Below are 17,094 nucleotides of genomic sequence, written 5' to 3'. Positions count from 1 at the left end.
CACTCTCCACCACCTCTTTGTATCTCACTAGATTTGCTGTGAGAACCTCCTCGCTTACATTTGCTCTGAGAAACAGAAGGCAAGATCCCCTCTCTGAGTCTGAGGGGAGGGGGTTTTGAGGGAAGTGAGGGTGCTAGTGGAGAGTGGAGAGAGGTCTTGGGGAGCCCCTGCTAACTGGCTCCTCCCCCGGGGCTTGCTGCCCAGTCACAGACACAGACAAAGTGGACCACTGAATTTGTCTAGCACTGTGCTTGCCAGGGGGCAAGAGAATTATTGAAATGATTGGACCATGAAGCCCTAGCATGAGGTCAGGAAGGTTCATGAGTAAGTAGGAAGTAGCCAATGGACCAGAGGCCTAGTTAGACTAAAGGTGCTACAAAATTGTTTGAAATCTCTCATGCCCTTTGCACTAATTCCTCCCTGCTTTGCACTATTTCTGTACCTAGGAAAGACTTCTGCCCTCATACAGAGCATATGCTGTACTATAATTATCTTTTAAAAGTCTGTTCCTTCTGCTATACCAAGAGCCCCAGCCTAAGACCTATGTCTTCCTCTCCTTTGTCCCTCCAGCACTAGCCTGAATACGGCTTAACAAGCCCAGGAACCTTGCTCAGCAGCTCCTGGTTGGTGAGAAGTGCAGCAAGTTTCATGTGTGTGCCCCTAGTCTGTGACCTCCGTGCACCACAACCCAGCCTCTGCCATGCCATCTGCTAGTTCCCAATATTTTGTATATAATTTTTTAGATGCAAGCACAGTATTTGCACAGATAGACTAAACCTAAAGCTATGGCATTAAAATAATGTTAATGAAAATTTACATAGTTCTAATTTTAATGAATACTAGAAAAGCCAAAGCCCCTTTAGTAGGTTTGAATAAATTAAAGTTATTTAAAATGGGGCAATGCAAGCTTCATCTAAATTTAATCAACATAAAACTAAGCATATCTTCTAGAGAGTTAAAGAAGCTTTAACAACTATTCTCTCATTAATGAAATATCTGCAAAAAATCTTTGACTGTCAGCTCCTAGAGGGCCGGAAGTATGTTTGGTGAATTAATCTTATTTATCTATGAGCCAGCATTAGTCTTAATAAGAATGCAGCATTCACCAAAGGATCAAGAAAGCACTAAACACTGCATTTGGGCAAATGCAGTAGCATTTGTCTTATTTTTATAGTTTTAAAAATAAACTGATTTTTTCATTAGCTTCCCATTATCCTGATGCTTTTTGACAAAAATGAAAAGGTAAGTTGTTCTGCAAGATGAATTCAGGATTAACTTTCACTCACACACACACACAAAAGGATCTTTTTAGTACTTCACAGACAATACCTCACAATGGAGAGCAGACCTTTCAAAGCACAACTGGAGGATGTTTAATTCTTATTTTATTTCGGTATTGTGAATTTCAAGTGGAAATGATGTGCAGCATTTGTGAATTGGGTCACAATGGCAAATACTACAGGAGCCTGTAAAATACGACTGTCTCTAATATCCTAAATCAAATGCTAATGGGCATATCCATACAGCCTGATTTTCTGAATTCATCTCTCCTTGCCTCACTTTAAAAACCATGAAAAGATTTTCAAGGTGTCCTGACCCCAAAATGAACAGAGAAAGGGAAGGGGGTTTGAGGAGAAATAGGGCACACAGAAAATTATGAGTCTCCAAAGAACATTCATGTGTTCTCGGGCACAAAAATGAGGCCCAAATCCACATTCTATAATCCGTACTACCTCTACCTCAGGCAAAGCTTGCAAAATACCAGAAGAATGTCAATGACCCAATCCCCCATCAATTAAATTGGAAATAATTGATTATTTAGTAAAGGATAAGGAATAGCCTCAAACTGTTTCATCTGCTCCAATAAATCAGGGTAACTCTTCGAAATCAGTGATAGTCAGGGTGAAATATATCTGTCTTTTTTAAAAGGGGCCCATTAGCAAATCTTGTTGCCCGCCCACCCTATCCACGGTTAGATTCACAATTGATTTATTATAAGCTGGGCTTGAAAAAAGAGGCAGACGATTTAAGGTATTAGAAATGTCACTGGTGATTTCCTCCTCTTTCCAATTAAAAGTACTGCACTATACACAGGGAAGTGTGTTTTTCATCTCAAGTACACAGTAGGGAGAAACAAACCTGAGAAAATTGTGATTGTTTTCATTAAGTATGGTTAACACAGGCAGCGTACATTAGTGAAAAAAAAAAAGAACAAAGAAAATGTATTTCTTTTTACAGTTGGAAAATAACAGAGTGATATAGTAGTAAGGTCTGTAATAAGTTGATGCATTTAATAAAATGGAATTATATGGACCCATACTGAAGGAGAAGTCAGCTTGATACCAGGTGATAGCTATAGCCAGTCTAAGGTAAGCTTCAGTGCCTTTTTAAGGCTTCACTAAAGAAAGTACTAAGTAGTTATATCCTTAAGACTATGTAAGGGAAACTCCAGCATTTTTTAAAAAGCTAGTTTTGTAGTAAAAAAAAAAAAGAGAGAAATATTTATACAACTATTTGTGAAAAATTCATGCAAAATTCAGAAGATGTTGTTAATGTAGGAATGCAGTACATTAACAACATATGGAAACTAAATGAGTCAATGGAAGGAATATAAATTGGAAGAAAATATAAATTACATTAAGTTCATAAATTACATTAAATTCATCATTGTTTTGTTATCCAAGTCAGGTAGAGATCTGTTCTTTCTATACCAAAGACTTATTTATAGCCAACTTTGAAGTTTCTTCAGCAAAGGGTTACAGCCCTGGTAGTTATTTTTTTAACAATTGAAATTTATACTTAAAGAGAAAGGAACAAATCACATGAGGCTTTTATTGAAATACTAGAGGCCCGGTGCACGAAATTCGTGCACTGGGGGGTGGGGGGTGCCTCAGCCCAGCCTGCCCCCTCTCACAGTCTGGGAGCCCTCCGGGGATGTCCTACTGATGGCTTAGGGGGAGGCTCGGAGCAGGCACCGTGTGTGTGTGTGTGTGTGTGTGTGTGTGTGTGTGTCCCCACTGGGGGCCTGCCCCCAACCGCATCTGAGGCTTGGAGCAGGTGCCCCTCTGTGTTGATCTCTCAGGCTCCAGGCTGCACCTGAGTGTTGTTCTCTCAGGCTCGGGCCCACGTCCGGCCCCTCCTCCTGAGCTGGTCGTGACCGTTACGGAGTCTTGACCTCATTTGCATATTACTGCTATATACACACACACACACACACACATACACACACACATACATATATATATTAACATGTACACTTATATCTAATGTTTGTTTGGTATATAGGATCAGTAATTGTTGGGTCCACCTCATTATCCTCTTCTTTAGTCATAATCTCAGCTTCATTCATTCATTACCAAGCACTTAAGCCCTGACATAAGCTGGGTTCTTCAGTGAAAATTGGTAAATTGCAAATAACTGAGGCACTACCCACGAAAAGCGAGACTGTGGCTTTCTCCTTGGTTACTGAGGACAGCAGAAGGAAAAAATGGGCAGAGTCCAAACAAATTTAGTTTAAATGCAAGGGAAAATGTTGTCAGAGCAGAAGTTAAACCACTCGGGGAGACTGTTGAAGGAAGCTGAGAAGCATTCACAGGTGTACTTAAAAATGAGTGTTTCTTCTCCCTGCAAACATCTCAGAATTACTCTTAGTACAGCAGGTCCTCAAATAACATCATTTCGTTCAATGTCACTTTGTTAGAATGTAGTTGAGATGCCATAGGAACTTAACTCTTGTTTATATCAACCACCCATGGTAAAATAGGTTTCCTTATATGTCATTTTGCTTAAAGTCACAGACCCGATTGATGTCATTAATTGAAGACTTACAGTATTTGATTTTCCTCTTTGACCTTGAGATAGAAATTCAAGTTCTATTTGGGTTGTTTAACATCACGTCAGGGCTTAAGTGCTTGAGTATCCTCCAACTAAGAGAAGATACAACTTTCTTCCCCAATAGGCAAACCTTTCAAAGGAGAACATTTTAGGTCTTTTCAATAATACAGTGGTTCTCAACCTTCTGGCCCTTTAAATATAGTTCCTCATGTTGTGACCCAACCATAAAATTATTTCCGTTGCTACTTCATAACTGTAATGTTGCTAATGTTATGAATCGTAATGTAAATATCTGATATGCAGGATGGTCTTGGCGACCCCTGTGAAAGGGTCGTTCGACCGCCAAAGGAGTCGCGACCCACAGGTTGAGAACCGCTGCAATAATAGAACTGGAAACACAGGTTGATACTGGGATGTTAATACATATGCCCCGACGACTCCTGCTGCACAAGTGAAAAGGCAGCCCTGGGGAATTTGAAGAAGTTTGTGGATGTGGATGAAACAAGAGTGGAAGCAAGTGAGTAACTGCTGGAGCTAGGGTCATGGGTACGTGAAGTTCATGACACTAGCCTCTCTACTTTTCCCATCATCAAAAGGCTTTTTTAAAAATGAGAAAAAAGGAAACTAAAATAATAATGCCTGCCAAATGATCAGAAAGAATGGAAGACTAATTAGGAATGAAGGATTAGGATGCCATGAGTCACTACACAGGTAATATAAAACATTACTTTAGCCAATAGTTTCAATCCCTTCCCTCAATGCACAGCAATCCTCTTACCTAGATACCCATTGCTATACCCATCAAAATGGGTTTCCTGGGCTTTTATTTTGCCTGCCCTGGCTTTGATGAAAGACTCATAGTCAGGCAGCCCAGGGTAAAGGTAAAGGCAAAGGTGTGCAATACAATCCATGAATATCAAAAGCTGACAATCTAAACAACAGAAGGTTTGGTCAAAAGAGAGGTGTGATGGGCTATTAACTCCCATCTTGAATTTTTCCTTCACTAATCACTCAGAAAGTCATAATTCTATATCGAGTAGGTACTCAATCAATGAATGTTAATTAGCCCAAAATGGCAGTTTTGGCTCATTCATCCAATTACACATGGCTACACTACCAAAGCTTGACTTTTAAATTTATCCCACAATGAAAGTGTTTCTTGACAAATCCAACACAGGAGGCATTTTCTACCTGATATCCAGAGAAGGCCGTCCGCCACGTAGCCAGCGTGACAGGAAAGGGACCTGTCAAAGGACTGCACAAAAGTCCACTTGTTCTTCTTGGGGCAATATCTCTCAACTGTGGGCAGAACCTGGCGCAGCTCATTTCTGCCCCCAACTGCATAGAGGTATTCGTCCATGGCACCCAGCACAAAATGCTCCCGACAGTTTTTCATGGGCGCGATCTCTGCCCAGGAATTACTGCGGGGGTCGTAGCGACAGGCAGTCCTCACAGCACACGTCCGGCCAGTGGCGTGCTCCACTTCCCCTCCTGCCACAAACAGAAAGTCCCCCATGACGGCCACACAGTGGTGGCTCCTTCCCACGGGCATGGGGGCCAGCTCGCTCCAGTTGGCAATGGCAGCTATGAGAGCGTTCTCCTGGTCCACAGGATTGAAGTACCGAAGTTCCTTGACTTTACAGACCTCGCGCTTTTTCCCGCCAATGATATACAGAGTGTCTGACTGGAACCTGGGTTTGGTCCTGCAGGTCTGCCACACGGGCTGTGCGTAGATGCTCTGGTGGTACTCCAGGGCCTCATTGACAAGAGCCGTTGCAGTCTCACTTGCCTGGACGAGGGGGTGGGACAGGGCGACTGTATGGAGAGTATCCACATCCATCAGGCCAAAGCGGATATACTGCAGGAGCTCATCCATGTACTGGTAATGGCAGTTGTGTTCCAACCACCTCACGGCTAGCTGAAACAGAGGGAGGGGAGGGGAGAGGGTAATACAAAGGTAAGAAAGAGAGCCTAAACAAGGGCATGTAGAAGGCCACTGTGTATTCTTTCAGACACTTAACATTTTTTTCTTACAAATCATATTTTGATGCCTGTTGAGAATTTTCTCCCCCTGCATCAGCAACTCCCCACCTCCCCCACAAAACAAAATAAAAGAACTCAAGACATTGTTGTAGGCGTTAGAAACAATGTTAAGCAACAGTAATGGGGACTTTAAGCTATCACTTGGAGTGAACAATAATCACTTTTTATTTTATTTTAAAAAATATTTTTATTGATTTCAGAGAGGAAGGGAGAAAGGAGAGGAAGAGATAGAAACATCAATGATGAGAGAGAATCATTGATTGGCTGCCTCCCACTGGGGATCGAGCCTGAAGCCAGGCCATGTGCCCTGACTGGGAATCAAACATGATCTCCTGGTTCATAGGTCGACGGTCAACCACTGAGCCATACCAGCCGGGCAATAATCACTTTTCAAAGAATAAAAATATTGTGGTGAGGCAGCCTGTTCCCTTACATTTCATGCAAAAGAGGCCTGATACACCTCACCCCCAGGAAATGTCAATGGTGAGTGGTGTCATCACAGTTCAAGCAATGTATGTCAGCCCATGAGCCAAGGTGCTGTATCAATGTAAGTAATGTAAGAAAATATGTGATCATCTGAGACCACAGGGTATACTTGAGAGAAAATCAATATGACACTAGTAGAATGATTTAGAAAGGAAAAGGACTTTTTCCCCTGCCCCTTTGGTTAGTATATCAGTCAGGAAGCAAGAGAAGAAAAAGGAAGATTGAAATCTATCAATTTAAATTTTTTTCTCAATTAGTTTTCATCTTCAAGACAGTTGTTATTTGCCCATGTAAGATATTGGCAATTTGTTAGAGCCTTTCCCCCAGAAACAGGCTATAGAAGAGATTATCTTTGTATTATGAACAACATAGCACAATGTAATCCTAACCTTTTTATTTAGGCCCAGATCACTTTCAGGAAAAAAAGTTGTAAGAACTTATGGCTACAGATAAAGAGAATGTCTTAAACTAAAGTAGGTGCCATAAATAACAAAACTGAACAGTAGTTTAGAAAATACCATCAACAAAACACTAACTCATGTTATGGAGCACCCGAAGAAATTTAATTAATATTTAAGTTTGGCAAACTTGTCCACACATTAGCATAAAGAGGTATATTTAATATCTCCAGTCACCATATTTGATATGAACAATTCTGTGCAGCACGTATATTAAACTCAATCTCCCAGGCAATACAAATGTGGATCTGAAAGAACAGCATGGAAAAGTAAAGTAATGGCCCAGCTGGTGTGGCTCATCATCATATGCACATCAACCTATGAACCAGGAGGTCAAGGTTCAATTCCCAGTTAGGGCACATGCCCGGGTTGTGGGCTAGATCCCAAGTTGGGGGTGTGCAGGAGGAAGACCATCAAATATTCTCTCTCATCATTGATGTTTCTATCTCTCTCTCCCTCTCCTTCCTCTCTGAAATCAATTTTTTAAAGAAGTAAAGTAATGAATTAGAATACTGAATAATTTTTTTTTTACTTGCTTTCTGTCCTCGTAATAAGGATCACTAAACTCTCCAAAACACTAGATCAGTGGTTCTCAACCTGTGGGTCGCGACCCCTTTGGCGGTCGAATGACCCTTTCAAAGGGGTCGCCTAAGACCATCCTGCATATCAGATATTTACATTATGATTCATAACAGTAGCAACATTACAGTTATGACGTAGCAACGAAAATAATTTTATGATTGGGTCACAACATGAGGAGCTGTATTTAAAGGGCCAGAAGGTTGAGAACCGCTGATCAAGATGATTTCAGACTTCCCGAGTTTCTGTGTCCATTTGACAAATGGCTCCACAAGGCAACACATATTTTGGGCTTATCTTTTTAGCTTTCTGAATGGAGATAATGTAGGAAGTGAAGTCGCTTTCAATAGGCACTGAAATGCATCTTTTAATGAGTTCCGAAATTTGGAGAAGTGGCAAGGGAATGTCACTGGGTGCAGGTAACCTGCCAAGGCCAAGGGGGCAGACATCATGGAGGGCAGATGAGTGACACTCGGTAGCTGTGTGTCCAGATACTGGCATTTTTAATTTAAATAAGATAGAAACGTCATTAAAAAAGATGTGTGTATGGTAACAGCAGCAATAATCAAAGCGATTGCAGGAGGAAAAGGTCACTCGTCAGAAGCTCTCTGCCAGACAGGGAGACCTCCCACAGCAGCGCCCTGGGTGTTCTCCACCATCATTTACAAGTTTCTAGGGATGGGGTCCCAATGATTTCCCTGAGAAGATACTTCAACAACTTAGTAAATGATTTCCTATTCTTTGCCCACAGAGCTTTCAAAAGTTGTCAGTGATAAAGTCATCCCGCTCAAAGCAATTTCTCATGCACCAGGTAAAATTTTCTAAAACTTAATATTTAATATGGCTCCTAATTTAACAGACTCATTCCAGCAGACATTGCTCTGCTTTGTAACAAATTTCTTACATCCCAGTGTTTCTGCATCTTTCATGTGGATGCTACAGGAAACAGCCCTGGAAAAACATTAGACAAATACCCATGTCTCCATAGTCCCTTTTTACAGCACAGTGCTGCCCATATAATTATTTTTCTCTTTCCTCATAAATCAGTTCTCCCGATACTATAATCGATCTTCCAGCCCATCTCTTAACACTCTCCGGTTTACCTTTATCTTTCTACCAAACAGTATCACTTACTGTGTGAGGAGTTTACCAGCCACAACTAGGCTCTCTGACTTTAAGAAAATCTCTCATGAATCAAATCGGCAGTGGGAAGTGGCCACCTTCATCTATTACTGATGAAATTCTGGTTTTCTGTCTACTGCTATGTCACATGTACACAGGTATCAAGATGCTTTCCACGCTCAAATTTCCCAAGTACTGTGTATTAATAGAAGACTTTGTGCACATACATTTAGTTTGCATTTTCTGGGATTATCTTGATCTTATTTCTAGGCAATATTTCTAACTTCTCACAGATTTTATATTTTTCACACTCTATCATTTTTAAATAGTTTCAGAGTCATTCATACTTGCGTTTACCTTTTCTCCAGATCAAAGGTAAATATGAATTACAATGAACTATTTTGCCCCCAGCTTCAAAACAATCTCACCTGGACATAGTATTATTTATAAACTAGAGGCCCGGTGCACAGATTCATGCACTGGTGGGGTCCCTGGACCTGGCCTGCAGGGATCGGGCCAAAACCGGCAGTCTGACATTCCCCGAGGGGTCCCAGAGTGCAAGAGGGCACTCTGCAAAGTTGCTGTCGCTTGGCATCTCCTGTGTTGAGCGTCTGTCCCCTGGTGGTCAGTGAAGATCATAGCTACTGCCAGTCAGCCAGTCGGCCGGTCACTTAGGCTTCTATATATATAGATTTAAATCCAGTGCTTCTCACACTTAAAATGTGCAAGAATTACCTGGGGTTTCTGCTTAAAATGTAGGTTCTAATTCAATAGGTGAAGGTGGAGGGGATCGGGAGTCTGCATTTCTGTCTCCAGTTGATGTGTATGCTCTGGGACACGGACCACCCTTTGAACAGGTAAGTTTTAGATAGTTTTCCTCCAATTCATGAATTAGCAAATTGCTGCTTTATTAGACTAAATTAAGTATGTTGTTTCCAATTTAAGAAGGTTTAAATCAATAAAGTCTAAGTAGGATGCTTTAGTAAAGGTACAGGATACTTATAGCTTATTATTATGGATAACACAGCATATTTCCTACATAGTAAGATGTGGGTAAGATCTTACTATGGTTAAGACAATATTTTGAGACCTTGGTTCTATAATGTCTATAACTCAACAACTGATTCTGATAGCACAAGGCAAGTCATATGATCACTCCATGCAGTTTTGCTTTTACAATAATAAATAAATATAATAGTGTTATTGTACTGTTTTTACTTTCTTGAAAGTGCAAAAGAGAAAAAACACTGAAACCATGGATAACTCTTTTTTTTTAAATATATTTTATTGATTTTTTACAGAGAGGAAGGGAGAGAGATAGAGAGTTAGAAACATCGATGAGAGAGAAACATCGATCAGCTGCCTCCTGCACATCTCCTACTGGGGATATGCCCGCAACCCAGGTACATGCCCTTGACCAGAATCAAACCTGGGACCTTTCAGTCCGCAGGCCGACGCTCTATCCACTGAGCCAAACCGGTTTTGGCTGGATAACTCTTATTTATCCAAATAATGAAAGCACTGTCAAAAAATTTAAAACAATGGGCTACGTCAAAATCACTTCTCCACTGTGAACCCCACCTAGCACTCCCTATTGCTTGCCATGCTGCACTACTAGTACAGGCAAGGTGGCGGAGGGAATGCTGGAGCCCGTTTAAGGGGTTTAGAGTCTACCATAAGCAGAAGGCTGATTCATCATTGGGGCATCATAGAATCCAAAGACACAGTTCGCTTTGTAGTGTATTTTGATGGTTATGTTCTCAGGGAAGGTTGAAATCCTATTCTACCTTACTTATTCTGGTATGATGACATCCCCATCACCCTAAACTCTAGCATATTTTGACTGGGAGGGAAATGGAGCATTCAGTGCAAGTCTTATGTCCCACTTTTTGGTGACAAGCCAGCAAGAGTGAGAAAGAAATAAAGGATTCAGTCTGGGAGGACACAATAAAGAGTACTTAGGAAAGATGACCATTAGGCAAGATGTTTCCTTAACCATCTGAAACACAGGGGACTGTCAACTCCAAGGACCACAGGGCATCATCCAAGCACCCTGCCTGACCCAATCTAGTTGGTCTTATCCTAGTGGAGAACTGTTGCTTCCTAAAGAAGCATCTGCTACAGCTTATTTGTACATCAACTCATCTCATCCTCAGATCTTCAATGAGAACAGTGGCTGGTACATAGTAGGCTATAAATACTTGTCGCATACATTGAAAATTCCTAGGATATTCTTAGGCTATTTCTCAGATTTCACTTGAACAAATAATATCAATTCTTATATATTTTTATTTATCTAGCATAGGCTTCAGTTTCCTAATTTATTATCTCATCTTTGTAGCTTCCCTATATAAAGCCCTCATAAGCTCTCAACTCCACATGGCGGCATGCAGTGTACATACAATTCTTGTTTTACTCCCTCAGGTAGTTGGTGCTGCCACCTCTCCTTGAGATTCTTGGCAATGCAATAACCACTGTAGTCTTTTAAGCTCTCAAATACATAATAAAATACTAGGGCAAGAAGAAACTTTAGAGTACATTTGGTTCAAGCATCTCAAGACAGGGCTTTTGATCCATGGTTGGGAATCCATGGATGTGGAGGGCCGACTGTATGCATTGTTCAATGCCATTTTATGTAAGGGACATGAGCATTTGTAGATTTTGGTATCCTTGGGGGTACCCGGAAGCAATCCCCCATGGGTACTAAGGGAAATGGTAAGTAAGTTAAGGGACATCAAAAGTTATATGTGGATTTTCAACTGCATGGGAGGTCAGCGCCCCTAAACTTCACAATGTACAAGTGTCAACTGTATCTATAAATGCCCTTTACCACAGCAGTTCTCATCAGATGAGTGGTCAAATCTTTTTAACCAACACTAACAAAAGATAAAGTGCTCACAACATTGTCTGAAAGCAATGACTATTTCACAGAACTTCTCAGCCAGAGCTGAATAAGCAAAGACTGGTATTTTTGCCCACAGCCTTATTCTGCTTCTCAGCCAGGGGTAGCTATAATTGTTTTCCTGCTTAAAACTTGGTTGCAGATAGTTTTGCTGTAGGGGCACACTGAGCCCTCCCTGTGGCGGGAGCACACACGTCTATATCTTTGCCAGTCCCGTCATGCCACTGAGACAAACCAGGGCACCAGTCTCCCCTCAGTGCCCATAAGGCAGCATGCATTCCACAATTTCAGAAAGGGATAAAGGAAGGGCACAAGAGCAAACCAACAGAGACCTGGCATTCCGGAACCTCCACCAAAGTGCCAGGCATGTCAAAGAACTCTTGGGCAGCAAGGAGTGGGAAGCCACAGAAGGGCGCTTCAATAGCATGAGGGACAATGCCTAGACAGGATTTTTTTTGTTTCTAAAGGGTGGCAAGCATACTGTCCATCTTCTAATATACGCCCTCCAAGGGAAGTTGCATTGAACTATTTTATAGATTATTTTTATAATGCCTTAAATTCTAATAAGCAGAAGCATAAAACTTTAGCAATATACCATTTTATTATCACATCTTCTTCAGATGATAAATGTGAAAAGTTCCCCAAGGGCCAGTGAGCAGGGGTTAAACTACACAGAAGCTCCTCTCTTTAAGGTGAGTCATGCAAGGTCCAGGCAGTGACATATTAAACCAGAATCATGACTGCCATAGAGAGAAAAAATCATATTAATAAATAAATGCACCAAATTTTAGAGTCATATTCCCTTCTTTGTGACCAAATGAAAATTTTCTGTTCAAAAAGATAAACATTCTCAAAAAGACAACAAACCTATAAAATCCAAAAGCACCAGACACTAGGGACTCAGGACCAGAGCATTTCCCTCCACCCGAACAATGGCAACGCGACCATGAGGAATATTAAAAATTATATCAGTGCTCACTTGAGTGCTATAATTAAAATCGTGTCAACATTCTGCTTGTAAAACAGATTTTTGAAGGGAGGCTGCACATTAACCATTATAGCTGACTACAGACTTATGTCAAGACACCTAGGCTGTTTTTCCTCTAAGAAATACATTTCAGTAGAATCAAATCTGATGAGGCCCCGGGTTCATGTTCTATCAGAAAAAACGACCTGACAGATTTTTAAAAGAATGTTCAGCTTAGCAGATATGATAATAACATATGTTCTTTCATTGTTCATTTAAAACTTTATAAAGTTGGGAGACAGACACATGTTCTTATTTTTATCTTCAGAATAAAATGTGTGCCTGATAATACTCTGGTTTCTCTTCAGATTGTATAAATCCTTCGTGTTTTACTACAGATGTCCATGAAGAGGAGCAGTTATGAGGTTTTTTAAAGAGATCTAAAGACAAAACAAAACTTGATGTATACAACTTATTCTCAAATGTCTCAGAAAAAGTGCCCTCCCCTTCGCTCTCTCTGCTAATATATATATATATATATATATATATATATATATATATATATATATAATATCCTGTATATGTGCTCCTACTATATATATATATATATATATATATATATATATATATATTCTATCTATCTATAAATAAATATCTAGAGAAAGAGGACATATGATAAAGCAAAGGAGGTAATTTGAAAATTATATGGGTTTCTCTGTACTCTTTATTACTGCAACTTTTTGTTTGAAATTATTTTTAATTAAGAATTGAAAGAACAAAATATTTGCCTAATAATCATCTTTATTCATATTTTTTAAATGCATACTGCAGAGCACTGAAAGCAAGAGCCCTTGCAGCCAAGGGTGTCTCTTTCCCATAGACAGGGACAAACATATAGGACTGGAGGAATCACAGTAACCACCGAGGCCTGCTACATTTAAACTCCGGGTATTTAGGAGGACAAATAAAAAGTGACTATGAATCTTTTATTTTAGTTTTTTCATTCACTTATTTCTCAATTTTTTAATGAGTGTCTATTATGTATCAGGAACTTACTTGATGAGAAAGAAGATTCTTAATAAGAATACATATTCTTACTTGCCATTCAATTCAGTTCATAAAACTCAAGGCTTACTCTTGACCTCGATGGTCTTAATGTATTCCTGTAAAATATACTTATGGAATATGGAATTGGGGAAAGAAAAATCCTGCAAATTTGGAAGTTTCAGCCTAGTGTAGGCAGATTTTCAGATACATGCTAAACCCATCTTTCTATGTTACCAATTCCCTCATAGGTCTTTTAAATATTGCTGGTACATTTATAAATGTTATGGTTTTTTAAAAAGCTGTTTAATTTGTAAACATACCCTGGAGCATCCTGAGAGCATCAAGCTCTTGACTATTTCTTTATGAACTAATTCAATAATAATGAACCAATAGCAGGTTCGCCACACACATACTCCCTCCTGAAATTAAACTTTCAGTGACCAAAAGGACCTCACGGGCTCAAGCAGCTGCCTAAGGCCACAGACACAGAGAAAGTCGAACTCTTCACACAAGGGGACGGTGATTAATTTGGATGTCCAGGAAGTATCTAAGCTGCATTGAAGGTTTGATGTTGGCAGCCTCCAAATAAAAAAGAAAAGAATCCTCAAAGGCCACTTTAAACATTAATTTATAGCTTCGGAGTGCAGAGCTTGGAGTGGGGAGCCTGCTAACTGAAGCACGTGCCTAAACATTGTCAGGGGCCAGACTCTGCTACCAAGGGATGGAGCTGGTGGGCTGGGGGTGGGGAGCAGGGCTTATATCCACAGTAAGTTGCAGAGAATACACATAAACATGATGCCAACCTTCGTCACTATGTGAATTTCAGCCTGGCTATGATGTTTAAATAAACAGAATATTTCACACTGCCTTCTCTAACTTAATTTCATCATCATGTAAATAACTGGGAAACAATGAGTCCTTTATTCGCACCTTGCAACACTTTTGATTATAATACACAAGTAATATTTTTGTCAAAGAAGATACACTGTTCGGTGCCATTATTCATCAGTTTTGGGGTAGGGGGGGTGGCCTAAAGAGCAGATCTATAATAGTGATGTAAGGAAAAGATGGAGATGTGGACAGATGGGCCCAGGGCAGGGAAGCCAGTGGCTTGACAATCTCGGAAGACTCATGAGGGAAGAGGAGGCTGCAATGGATGAAGGAAGGAGTAGGCAGTAGCCATTCCAATGGCTCTATTGAGAGAAGGATCGAGTTTCAGCTCCAGTGCCTGGCACCCAGGAGGAAATCCACAAGTGTTTGCTGAATGTCAGATAAATGGGAATTAGGAGACTGCAATCTGGAGAAATCACAGATCTGAGACATCTTTATAAGCTTAGAAGGAACAATGTGTATGAAGAGCAAAGGGAATTTTGAAAGGGCAGATGGGAGGACTGAAAAGGAAACATAAACTGGACCCATTGACCAGCTCCAGCCCTGGGAGCAGAAAGGCTGGCACATGCCAGGAGGCGAAGTGTGGGACCTTCTGAGGGGGGCATCACTGCTGAGGGATACAACCTCGGTGAGAGCAACCTTGGTGAGAGCATCAGGTGAGAGCACCGAGGTGGGTGTGAGGTGGAGGATTTGAGAGGACGTAAGAAAGTCCTTCATTCTGGACATTAGTTTTCCACAGTTAGATATAAAGGGTAGAACAGATTGGGGGAAGGCAGGAACCTAGACTAAAAAACAATTTGAAATAATAGTTATATTTCCTTTAAGAAAAAGCAGTCCTTGCTTGAGTACCATTAATTTGCAAGCATACTAAATCTATAAAATAAAATCACTCATTGTCACATATAAGACATGTTAATATTAAAATGAAAATTCACACTACTTTCTAAATACCCCAAAAACAATACTGATCGAGTTGACTGACACATTTCTCTCCTAATTACTTTTTACTCCCAATACTTAAACAAAACAAGACATAACTAATCAATAATTTTAGTAAGTATTCCTGAGGGCTATTTTATCCATGCTGTTCATGAAGTAGACAAAAATAAACATTCTTGGTCTGGTGTGGTGAAGAATCAGGTGAGAGTATCCTATCTAATAATAGACAAACATGGTAATTAACCATACCTCTGCTATGCTTCCCATTGGCTAATCAGGGCGATATGCAAATTAACTGCCAACCAAGATGGTGGCCAGCAGCCAGGCAGCTGAAGCAAACATGAAGCTTGGTTGCTCCAGTGATGGAGGAAGTCAAGGTTCCCGGCCTGCCGCAGCAGGGATCTGAGCTGCACTCTAAGAAACAATGTTGCAATTTCAGCCATCAGAGCTGGAGTGAGCAGGACTGCAACAGTGTTTCAATTATAGAACCCAAACAAACCCCAGATACCTGCTTTCAGCAGCCAAGGTTTCAGAGCTGAAGCCAGGCCTCAGAGCTAAAGCTGGCTCTCAGCTCCAGTGACAGCTATAGAAGGTAAATAAATACCAGAATAAAAAAAAAAGAAAAAAAGGAGAGGTTGGGAGCTTCAGTTGCAGGCTTGGCCCGCCTGAAAATGGCCCTCAGCCCCTCATCCAGACTGGTCAGGCACCCCAGTGGGGACCCCCACCCTGAAGGGGGTGTGGGCAGCCTGAAAACAGCCATTAGCCCCTCATCCAGGCTGGCCAGGCACCCCAGTGGGGACCTCCACCCTGAAGGGGGTGCAGGCAGCCTGAAAACAGCCATCAGCCCCTCATCCAGGCTGGCCAGGCACCCCAGTGGGGACCTCCACCCTGAAGGGGGAGCAGGCAGCCTGAAAACAGCCATCAGCCCCTCATCCAGGCTGGCCACGCACCCCAGTGGGGACCCCCACCCTGAAGGGGGTATGGGCAGCCTGAAAACAGCCATCAGCCCCTTACCCAGGCTGGTCAGGCACCCAAGCAGGACCCCCACCCTGATCTGGGACACCATTCAGGGCAAACCAGCCGGTCCCCACCTGTGCACCAGGCCTCTATCCTAGATAGTAAAAGGGTAATATGCAAACTGACCCTAACAGCAGAAAGACTGGGAATGACTGGTCACTATGACACACACTGACCACCAGGGGGCAGTTGCTCAATGAAGGAGCTGCCCTCTGGAGGTCAGTGAACTCCCACATGGAGGAGCTCTGCTCAGCCACAAGCCAGGCTGATTGCTGCCAGTACAGCGGTGGTGGTGGGAGCCTCTCCTGCCTCCTCAGCAGCACTAAGGATGTCCGACTGCAGCTTAGGTCTGCTCCCCGCTGGCAAGTGGACATCCCCCAAGGGTTGCCAGGCTGCCAGAGGGATGTCTGATTACCAGCTTAGGCCCAATCCCCTGGGGAGCAGGTCTCAGCCAGCAGATGGTCATCCCCTGAGGGGTCCCAGACTGTGAGAGGGCATAGGCTGGGCTGAGGGACCTCCCCCGCTGAGTGCACAAATTTTTGTGCACCGGGCCTCTAATATATATATATATATATATATATATATATATATATATATATATATATATATAATTCTATTCTCATGTCTTTCTTTTCCTTTTTTAATTTTTATTATTTATATATTTATTCTTATTGAATTTATTGGGTGACATTGGTTAATAAAATTACATAGGTTTCATGTATACAATTCTACAATACATCATCTGCATATTGTATTGTGTGTTTGCCACCTAAAGTCAAATCTCCTTCCATCACCATTTATTTTTAAGT

At 41.4% G+C, this 17,094-nt stretch overlaps 1 protein-coding gene across 2 annotated transcripts in view; it reads right to left on the bottom strand.

The window, feature by feature from the left end:
• KLHL32 (kelch like family member 32) overlaps positions 1 to 17,094 on the bottom strand; it is a 197,534-nt gene that overhangs the window by 31,148 nt on the left and 149,292 nt on the right. For both annotated transcript variants that reach the window (XM_081093830.1, XM_081093831.1), the window contains one exon: positions 5,026 to 5,752. In XM_081093830.1, the coding sequence (XP_080949956.1) occupies positions 5,026 to 5,752 (727 nt within the window). The remainder of the gene's footprint in view (positions 1 to 5,025; positions 5,753 to 17,094) is intronic.

The sequence above is a fragment of the Myotis nattereri genome (genome assembly GCF_964212035.1).
Source record: "Myotis nattereri genome assembly, chromosome: 6".
Lineage (NCBI taxonomy): Eukaryota > Metazoa > Chordata > Mammalia > Chiroptera > Vespertilionidae > Myotis > Myotis nattereri.
The sequence above is the reverse complement of the archived record's forward strand: the minus strand, read 5'-3'. Positions and strand labels throughout refer to the sequence as shown.